Genomic DNA, 10,774 nt, shown 5'->3' on the forward strand with positions numbered 1-10,774 from the left:
AAGCTAAATGAAAGGATGACTGCTTAACTTGTATTGTTGTTATAAGTTGCTTTCATGCATATGACTTATTAAATGTGAATGTTCCTTGTCTATGAGTATTAACTAAAGATTGGATCAAAGAATGGTAAGCATGACTATGGTATCCTCAAAGGGATTCTTAGTATGAGTGGTATTATGGGATGCCTTTCATACATTGCACAAGTATAATGTCGGGTTACCTAAGAAATGGTTCTATTATGTTATAATGATTTATATGTTGAATATGCTTGTGACTTATGCTTTTATACTAAATTTCATGATGTTTCTCAAACTCTACATTAAGCGTGGTTTTCAACTAAAGTGTCCTTTTTTAGCATGTTTACAAGGATTTGTATGCATGGTTATCATACATAGTGCATTTGTGTACTAACCCATATATCTTCTACATTTTTCTACAAAGTGTAGGTTCCTGTGTTTGAGGTGATCTTCCTTTGATACAAGCTTGGATCGACTATTCTCCTAGCTTGTAGTGAGTCCTCAAGATTCGAGGATGTATTAGTCATTAGTAGTTTCCTTTCATATTATTTTATGTTTCGGACTTTGTTGAAGGGATGTGACCCTATTGTTGATTCAAAGATTGTATTATATGGCTAATTGAGACAACTTAGACTTCCTCTTGCTTTTATAAAAGTCTTCTATTGTATGGATAAAAGTCTTTAAATCCCTCATCATTTCTTATGTCTTATGTTATGATATTTTATGAGGCTCTTCAGCGTATGGTACGCCGTGTCACATCTAGGAGGTAGCCTTTGGGTCGTGACAGCATGGTATCAGAGCATAATATTTTGGGATGGTTTTAGGATGATGTCTCATAAGCCACGTTTAGTAGAGTCTTGTTCATGAGTCTGAAGTGCGCCATATTTATTAATGAGAGGCTATAAGATGTTAGGAAATTTCACTTTCTTCATTACTCTTAAGTCGTGCTTTAGAGTTCAACTCTATAAGAGTCCCTCTCCTAACCCTTCTCTTGTGTTTTCAGGATATGAATACACAAAGGGCTAACGCTAGAAGGATGGAAGAGGAGAATGTGAATGAGGGAGTTCCTCCCCAAGGTCCTCAAGTTCCTCAAGCTCCGATGGATCCGGTGGGTATGATAGATGTTGAGGTTAGGTCCTCTTTTCTAATGTTGACACAAGCTATGACGGCCCAAGCTAAAGCTGTGACAACTCAAGCTCAAGCCATGACGGCCCAAGCTACTAGGGAAGTGGTTGCTCCGGCTAATCTAAATGTGAATTTAGCGACTTCAAGGATTAGGGATTTTGCAAGAATGAATCCTCCCGAGTTCCATGGCTCCAAAGTAGGAGAGTTTGTGGAAGAGGTTTTCAAGATACTTGACATTATGGGGGTGACTTTAGTAGATAAAGCGGAGCTAGTGATGTACCGATTTAAGAGTGTTGCTGAAGTTTGGTATACTCAATGGAAGAGAAATAGGCCGGTAGAAGCGGATCTAATAGATTCGGAAGTGTTCAAATCGGCATTTCATGCAAGGTATTTTTCCCAGGAATCGAAGGAAGCTAAAGTTGACGAGTTCATCAATCTTTTTCAAAGGGGCATGAGTGTGAAAGAATACATCCTAAAATTCACGCAATTGTCCAAGTATGCTCCATCTTTGGTGTTGAATCCAAGGGATGAGATGAGTAGATCTTTGACGGGTGTGTCCGACTCAATGGAAGAAGAATGTTGTGCAATAATGCTTTCTGAAAACATGGATATATCACGTCTTATGGTGTATGCCCAACAAAAATGAAGAGTCAAGACTTAAGAAAAGAAATAGGGAAGTGAAAAGAGCTAGGACCGATGATTGGAATTCTTCCAAGAGTAGGTCCGTGGAACAAGGTCAACCACGTTTCAAAAAGAGGTCCTTTAACAAAGATTCTTCAAACACTCCAAGGATTAACCAAGAGAAAGATAGTGGGCCTCCATTTCCTAAGCCTACTTTCTCCAATTGTGGAAAGAAGCACCATAGGAAGTGCCTAGCCGGTACGGATGGTTGCTATGGTTGTGGAAAGAATGATCATCAAGAGAAAAATTCCCCTACACTTACGGAAAACGGAAGAGAAGTCAATCAGGCTTCTCTTAATGGTATGGTTCCCATTTCTCCAAATTATGGTCGCATTTATGCACTCCGGTCTAGAGAGGACAAAGGAGCCATTCCGGATGAAGGCACCAACATATTGATAGTTCCTTATAGATGTAGATGTTTTATTAGGTCCCTATGCTATTTGTTAGATTTTGATGTTAGCCTTAATAGGGGGTTTACTCCCAAGGGGTTGATGGTATGCTTTGATAGAAATGTTGACGAAAGTTCTGGTATCCTCATCCATTTCTTCTATTCCTATTCAAGTTTGAGACAAAGAGATCCTTATGACTTGTTTCATGTTTTGGAGTCATGTGTGATTTATGTGTTTCCATGATCTCCTTATGTTATGCATGTTCTTGATGAAATTCATGTTTACTAAGAAAATGAGTTTTCACGATATACAAATTTCATAAGCATTTCACATAGATAAAGTAAAGTTCAATTAGCTGTCAAAGAGGGTCTTATGAGTATCAACTCAACCTAGAAAGTACTTTTATATAAGCATATATAATAATATTTTGGGAGTGATATTGAGCAGAGATTTGGGTAAGAGTTCAAATGACTCAAACCCCATAAACTACGCCTGTTAAGACCCAACTTCCTGAGTCATGTTGGCACCTATTATAACCCACCAGTAAGTAAGCCAGCATGTACCCAGAATGACAAGTAATGAGTAAAAAGGTAGAAATAACTAGAAAATAACACTAATTGTAAGAAAAGACTGAAATGAAGAAAGAAAAAATACTATATACAATAGATACCCTCATTAAAGCCTGGAAGTCATAAGTCTAGAGCTGTCTAATACGAAAAAATACAAATCCAAAAAATAGACCACCAAAAGCCATCTCAAAGGAAAAAGACTAGCTAACATATATATTGAAGGAGACATGTTGATCGAGGATGCCAAGTGCTAAAAGTCATATAGCTAGGGAGAGAAGATAAAAAGTCTACAAAGCTGAGAAATGGCCTAAGCTAAGGCTCATAGTACCAGACTCAAATTTGTTATTCTAGTCTACAAGGATCTAGTCCATCCAAAATGAGTGGTAGATTTACACTCATTTGAGGCCTATTAAGATCAATAACCAGTGCCCTTAATGCCTAATTATGTAATATTATAATAATAATTTGATTATTTGTATATATGAACGCTAAGGGACAAGGAAAGTATGAGTATCTTGATGAAAGGCCAAAAACATGGAAAGAAGTATAAACTCCACATTGTTGATCGCTTAACAACAAGGGTAGATCACCCAATTGTCACGACATCACCAAAAGTGACAATGCTTAACACATGAAATAATTAAGGCAGGTCAGAGAACATAAAAGGAAATGTGACTCGCCAAACGGATAGGGAAAACATGCTGACCATCACCGAATGTGACATGAATGGGAAGAAAATTGTTGGCTAGAAATACAAATAGAGGTGGTACTTGGTGATTTGCCAAATGTGAAAGGTAGACTGGAACGACCTCGCCAATGGAGGTTGAAACACCTGAAGCTTAAAGAAAGAGAAGGGTGAGCTAAGGAGCAATCGATGATCTATTGAATGTGCTTGGAGAGTCCGACTAACATCATTGTAATGGTCACAAATTGAATTTTGGGCCAAATTTTGGTAAACTATAAATTTTCCATAGGAGAGAGAAAGAATGGTCCAAAAATCTTTTCTAGAGACTCGTCTTAGTATTCTTTCACTAGAGTTTTATAGTGAGAATTACTTTACCTTCTGAAAAACAACTTTAGTTTTGGGATTTTCAACTTTGTTCTTAAAATTCAAAATTTGAAGTTGAATTGAAATTGGGTGCTGTTTATAATTGATTTATTTTACATCACACGTGGCTGCTTTCGTTGAAGGTATAATTTCCTTACACTCTGTGATTGGTGGGTAAAACCCCAAAGCCCAGTGGTGTAATTATGGGGTTGGGTGTTGATTTAATGTAATGTGGTATTTTGTTATGCTCTGTTTTGTTGCTGGTCATCTATCAATTTGGGATAATTATCATTAGGTAAACGGATAGGTTAAAGTTTAAAACTGAATCTTACTTCTGATTTTCGATTTATGCTCAAAAAAGATTGATTGGAGTGGGTAGTAAGTTTAAAATTTGCAACTTACGTTTGATGTCTATAGTTTACTTGAAAAAGATATTTATGGGTCGGATGTATTTTCCCTATTTCTATATCGAAAGAGAGTAAGATAATGGATTGTTAGTTATGCACATAGATGAGACCGAAATGAGATTTTTATGAAATGATGGTATGAGATCGAAAGAAGATTAGTGTCATTGAAGATGACCTAGTCTATCTATGACTGTTCGACACTATACAGGAACATAACTTCCTCTATGTGATATCGATTTTTGATCCCCACACGCCTAAACTTCATGTTTCTTATTCAAATTTATGAATTTTTAGTTTAATTGTGACTTTTGATACTCCTATCCTTTTCATAAAATTGGTGGAATCATCCACCTATTGTTCTTATTGCTACAAATGAATTAATATAAATTCTAAATTTCATAATAGATTTCCTTGCACTTTATTACTATCTATGAGATTCGACCCCAACTCTTAGTTGGGTATTTTATATTGACGATGATGATCACTTACTCTTTGGATTTTTTTATAGAGTAGTTTGAGTGTTACCAAAAAATGAAGACGTTGCTGGGGACTGATTGCTAAGACTTCCATTTGAGAAATTAGTTTGTAAATTTTTCTAGTTATTATAGAGTGTTGCTCGGTGTTGTGCTTTGTTGATTTGTAGGTTGAGAGCATTAGTGACCACCGTAGTGAAAACAATAATCACTACGGACAAAACAACAATTATCATGATTTGAATAAGATGCACCTGAACGTCATTCAAATCACAAGAGCCATCCAGTTAGCTCATATAGAAGGGGGGGAAGTTTTTCATGTAACTGGAACAATGTTACAGCTCCTGCAACTGACAAGAATGTTTGGGGGTTTAGCTCATGAAGAACCCCATGAACACCTTCATAATTTTGTGGATGTATGTGGGCCCTTTGTTTTCAAGAACATTTTACAAAAGTCCATACGGTTGAGGTTATTCCCATTTTCTCTGACGGGTAAAGCTACAAGGTGGTTGGTAGAATTCTCAAATCTTCCAATCATATCGTAACCTAGTTCATGTAAGATCTCAAGGATCTTTTAGGCTTGTAATGGGGTTGATGGTTAAGGTATGGTCAATTTGGCTCAGTTGCTTCACCTTTTCAAAGTATTGTTGCAATTATCTTCGCCTCTTCTCAAGTAGTTTTCATTCTTTTTCACTTGAGAACAAAAACTTTGACTTGTTAATAAATTTATTGGGAACCCATTTTTATTTTACAAAAATTTCTTTTTCACATCAATTTTCAAATGGTTGTTCATCACAATATCTTCTTTTTTTTTTGTAGGGAGGGGTTCCTTCTTTTTGTAACACACTTCAAAGCTAAGTCTCACTTAATCTTTCCTTACCTTCCACTTGGTTTTCTTTCCTCCTTTCTTTCTACACCCCAACTTACGCTTTTGGTCGAGGTTGGCAATTAAAACAAACCAATGCTTCGAAAATAATAAATGAGTGAGACGTTAGGGATAATTTGGCCCAAGAGGTTCAAAACGGTTGTCAACAAATGATTTAGGCTCAAATGATGTCAAACTGATTGCACACCCTAACAAGGTAGTCACAAAAATGGGAAAGAACTTTTGGGTTCCCTCTCAAAATTTCTGCCCAAGATCATTTCTTACATTCAACAAGCATGCTTCCAAGTAAAACCTTACCACACACGGTACTTGAAATGCTACTATTTAGCATAGCCCGTCATGATCAAAAGCATACATGTGATATTCAATGTAAGGCTCACATAAAAAATGCAACTAGTCAACACAAGATTCAAAAAGATCATTCAAAAAGGAAGCCACATCGATTTCTTTATACAATACCAACACTAAGCACAATTCTCATCATGAGTTATATACAAGACATCTATACTGAACACAATTTATCCTCAAATCATTATCAAAGAAAACTCAAGGATTTCCAAAACTCATGGGGAAAATGAAAATGGAGAGGCATAAAATAAGCTACTAAACCATCAAACAACTAAAATAAAAGCAAAAATAACAAGATACTACAATTATCCAAAAGTAAAACTGAAAGTAAGTAAATACAATAAAAAAGGGAATATTGGCACAAATGCCCTCACCCCCACCAAAATTAAAATAACAGTGTCTTTAATGCAAAATAAAAGAAAAGAGTACTAGATAAGAGGTAAAAGTCCCCCTGGAAGTCTATGCCTGTGAAGTGCTCGCATTTGGAGTCTCAACGGCAGTAACATAATCCTGGTCATCAGTGCCGAAAAAAGTAATCACCAAAGGCAGCAAAGTAGGCACAAATGAGGCATCAGTACCAAGTACACAAACAGGAGGAACGGTGGAGTCTAAAGAAACTCCACTGGTGCCAACTACAAAGGTCTTCTAAATGGATCTCTCCAATTTAGCGTGGACCATTGTCTCTTCAAGATCCTGAAGTTTCGTATGTTTCAAAGCAATTTGTTTCTCATCCTCAAATCTCCTAATCTCCTACTCATCTTTCTCTTTATCATCCACATCCTCAACTCTCTCTTCATCAGTATCATTAGCATCAAAATCTAAAACATCACCAATAGTCGTACCACCCACACTCGGCCACATTTAGGCATATCCTCGGAAGCATCAGGAAAGGGAACCTCATCCCACAACATTGAAATATTTGTAGATCTCAGTTGGTCTACATAAACCTTAAGAGTACCTATTCAGCACTCATCATAGATCAAAAATCTAAACTATCCTCAACCTTTTCTCCCGCCTCTAACCTAGTAGTGAGGTTAATTAACCTCTCTCCATGTGACACTATAGTTGCCTCGTACTAAGTTAGCCTATCTATCGAGGGGCAAAGAATCCTCAATCGCTCGATCAATCATCTTAGGCATAACCTTTTGATGCTCGTTGTCCTCAAATTCGCTTTCCAAGAAAGATTGCCTATTTTGTAAATCACGGAATGGGTCAAGTGGAGTCGAGAGATAGGAGTTGGGGTGTACCTGATTGCTCCAAAGAAGGAGTGGAAGGAGTAGCCCAGCGTCAAGAGCAACAAGATCAACCACGGACATAGTATCTGGTGGTGGATGCTTACTCCTAACAACATCATTATGTAAGTAATTATCTGCATTCCTCAGAATGTCCTTAAAGGACGCTAGGGTGATGAATACATAAGTCTTCCCCCGAAAGGGAACTCCTAGACCTTCACACAACTTTGTGATCAAAGTTGGAAATGAAAGGGTTGTATGCTCTTGTCTGGCCCTCACCAATATATCATCAACAATAAGACCACTAATACTAATTGTTGTCCTGTCCATGATGCAACCAACTAGTACGGCTTTTGGAAGCTAGAGAATGGACTCATTATGTGATAGCATGTTATTGCTACTAATGAACTTGAACTAGTATCAGTAGGCGATGTTCATATCTTTCTTTTCAATCTTTGTTCCCTCAACCACCCATAGCGATGAGATGTTAGAGATGAGAGGAGCCAACAAAACCTTCAATTCCTCTAAATCTTTGTTTATTATGAGTCTGAAATTAGCATTACTAGTGCCTTTTGCACCCAATATCTCATTTATCATTCCTTTTTGGCATTACACCATCTTTCCACGAACTTTGACTTCTTCCAAAGGCTTCCAAATTGTACCCTTCCTCTTCATTGGCAAAGCTTTTGTGTAGGTTTCATAGAATTACCGTACTCATGGATGGACATAGATTGGTCAAGGTTTTATGAACCTCTCAAACCCATGAAATTTAATCATATCCCATATAACTAGGTACTCAGTCATCACCTCATCATTGGAGAGTCTTCTTTTCTCTAAAATAGTGTGTTCAGTAGCAGCCTTAAGACTTTTGAGGGATCTTGTAGTGATTATCGAGAAAACACGAGAAGTGGATGTCTGATCTTGTGAAGGTTGCACCAACTTGGATCAAATATCAGTCTTTTTTCTAACAACTACTTTTCTTAGTTGCTCACTCTCATGCAGCAAGGACCATGGAGTGGTTTGTTGTTGATAAGGATAATTTATGGCTACCCCTTTATCCGTTGTTGGAGGAGGAGGATAGGATTCAATGTTGTATTCTGTATCACAAGTCTGAACTTTCTTCCCATTTGGTTTAGCCATATCCTACAAGCCACAAGGATTCAAACATAGATTTGGTGAAATTTAGTTTAAACCTAACCCAAAAGAAGACACATTTATAATTTTTTTCTCTGAGGCTAGCCTACTGGGAAGACGGTCTACCTAACATGTTAGGCGAGCTGAGGTGAGCTTGCCGAAGTTGACAGTGCAAAATTTGAAAGAAATTAGGCAAGATGCACGGAGTCATCTCCACCTTGCCGATTCACCGAATTTGTTTTGCTGGGCTAAGAAAAGTTCACTGAAAGTGAGTGGAAAATTTAAAAGAACAAGCACAAAGGGCGATGCCCACTCCCACTTGGTGATACACAGCAGTGAGTTTGGACAGACTAAGACAAGACCACCAAATGGGACAATAGCCAAGTAACATATTCAAGAAAGAAAGGCAAGCAATGAATTACTAGACGATTCACCTACCTACCTTGATGAGATAGGACAAGCCCGTCAAATAGGCAGTGTTCAACCTGTTGCCTCTTTTTTGAAATTTAAACATTGTACGCACAATACCGAATTCTCAATTAACTTTACAATATACCAACATGCTCTCTACCCTTGGGTACTCAAACTTACCCCAAATATCACAAAGTATTACCAAACATGAAGATTTTCTCTTAAGAAAGTCATCACTCCATCCATTATTGGGTAAAATTATGCAATCTTAGCAACACTGGGTGACTCAGAATTCACCCATACAAAATAAAACAAACATCCAACATACACAAGGGTTCAATTTTACATTTTTCACCAATATAAGAAAATTTAGAATGTTTGGGCACAATCTCAACTAAGTAAGGCTCTACAAAGTACCATTTGACCCTAAAACCCCATAATCTTTCCAAAGCCTTAGAGCAAGGATCCAAGGAGAGAAAGCTAGGGTTTTCGAGTGTTCGTTAAGTTTCTCCAAGACCTTCTTTCTTCTAGTTATGTAAGGCTATTCATAGTGTTGGACTAAGTTCATCCTCACTACTTACATCAAAATTTAGTCAGTAAAGAGATAAATCTAGGGTTCTACCAAAAGTTCAATGAGTTTCCACACTAGGTTGTGTTCTTATTTCGAGTTCAGATTCTTGAGTATTGCGATCATGCAACTTTATACAATTGATTTTTTGAGTTCTTTTTCATGATTTATATTATCATGTGAGCCATAATTTTTTAGTTTTGTTTAATGTTTTTTTTACTTTCAGAATTTAAAAGTAAGTCCAAAGAAGCTTTATAGTATCTTTTGAGAATCATTTATGGTAACACTAATTGTTCCAAATGTATTAAATTATACTTTCAAACAAAGTAGGATTTCAAGAAAAGCAACTACAAATTTCAGAAGCATTTTAGAGAGATAAAGTAAAGCGCACTTACCTAATAAATAGGGTCTTGTGAGTATTAACTAAACCTAGAGAGTACTTTTTATGACCATATATAATAATATTTTGAGAGTGATATTGTGCACAAATTTGGGTAAGAATTCGTATGAATCAAACCCCATAAACTACGTGGCAATGTAGGATAAGATCACATAGACATTGGGACACATTCTCACTACTTCTAAGAAGGCCTATTAGACTGATCCATAAGTTAAATTTCTGTCCTATAGCCTACAAGGTTTACAATGGTTCTGGAAATATAGATATGAAGTTGTATCATCACAAGGCTCATAGTGATGGCTGTCGATTAGAGAAACTCCCTAGTAAAGTAAAGTAAAGTATTAATATATTCATACATTTTAGTATTTATTATTATTTTACCCTTATAGCAAGAGCTTAAATGGTTTTCATCATGATCAATGTTGTATTTCAATTGAGTGAAATCCTCCAGTTTAGTGTTTGTTTCATTCAGCCTTATTACATATTGTACATTCCATGTACTGATGTCATTTAACATGAATCATTTTATGATACAGATACATGTATTGAGGATATTCAATAGGTTCTTCATTAAGATCACATCATCCATCCATCATATTTCGGTGAGACTTCCTTGAAATTGGAAAGCTCCGGTTTATTTCTTAGTAGTAGTAGTAGGGTTTTGAGATAACGTGGGTCTTTTCTTGACACATAAATTGAAACATTAAAAGATTAATAGCTAGGCAGAGTTAGAGAGTCTGTCAGTATTCATTTGTAAATATGTTGCTAAACATTACTAAAATTGTAACACCTCGGTATTTGAAAGAGCTAAAAATAGAAAGAACTAAATTGGAAATAGCAAAATTTGAAATTTTGCAAGTTAGGCATAAGTAATGAGTTTTTGGTCAACTTCAAACAACAATAACTTTCAGTACAGGATGAGTTAGGAGGCCCATAAGATATCAAATGAAAGGTCTTGGAATCCTCTTTCCAACGCCACCGAGTTTGCTAATTTTTGAGCTCTTTGAAGTTAGGTTGTCCATTTAAGGAAAGTTACCTAAAAATAAGAGGGGTATTTTGGTCGTTTCCTTAGCCAATCAGATTAAAAC

The 10,774-nt window shown here is 36.5% G+C and overlaps 1 protein-coding gene across 1 annotated transcript; it reads left to right on the plus strand.

Annotated features, from left to right (window-relative positions):
* The first annotated feature begins 1,177 nt into the window (after positions 1-1,177).
* On the plus strand, positions 1,178-4,882 carry LOC125863876 (uncharacterized). The gene is made up of 3 exons (XM_049543851.1): positions 1,178-1,767; positions 1,862-2,232; positions 4,878-4,882. The coding sequence occupies exons 1-3, from the start codon at positions 1,178-1,180 to the stop codon at positions 4,880-4,882; spliced, it is 966 nt and encodes a 321-aa protein (XP_049399808.1).
* Positions 4,883-10,774: the final 5,892 nt, after the last annotated feature.

This window comes from Solanum stenotomum, chromosome 5 (genome assembly GCF_019186545.1).
Source record: "Solanum stenotomum isolate F172 chromosome 5, ASM1918654v1, whole genome shotgun sequence".
Taxonomy (NCBI): domain Eukaryota; kingdom Viridiplantae; phylum Streptophyta; class Magnoliopsida; order Solanales; family Solanaceae; genus Solanum; species Solanum stenotomum.

Bases quoted from the DNA above. Each gene is read 5' to 3' on its own strand.
- LOC125863876 (XM_049543851.1), top strand. From the start codon at position 1,178: ATGACGGCCCAAGCTAAAGCTGTGACAACTCAAGCTCAAGCCATGACG. The intron at 1,768-1,861 runs GTATGCCCAACA...TTCCAAGAGTAG, and splicing joins GATATATCACGTCTTATGGT to GTCCGTGGAACAAGGTCAAC.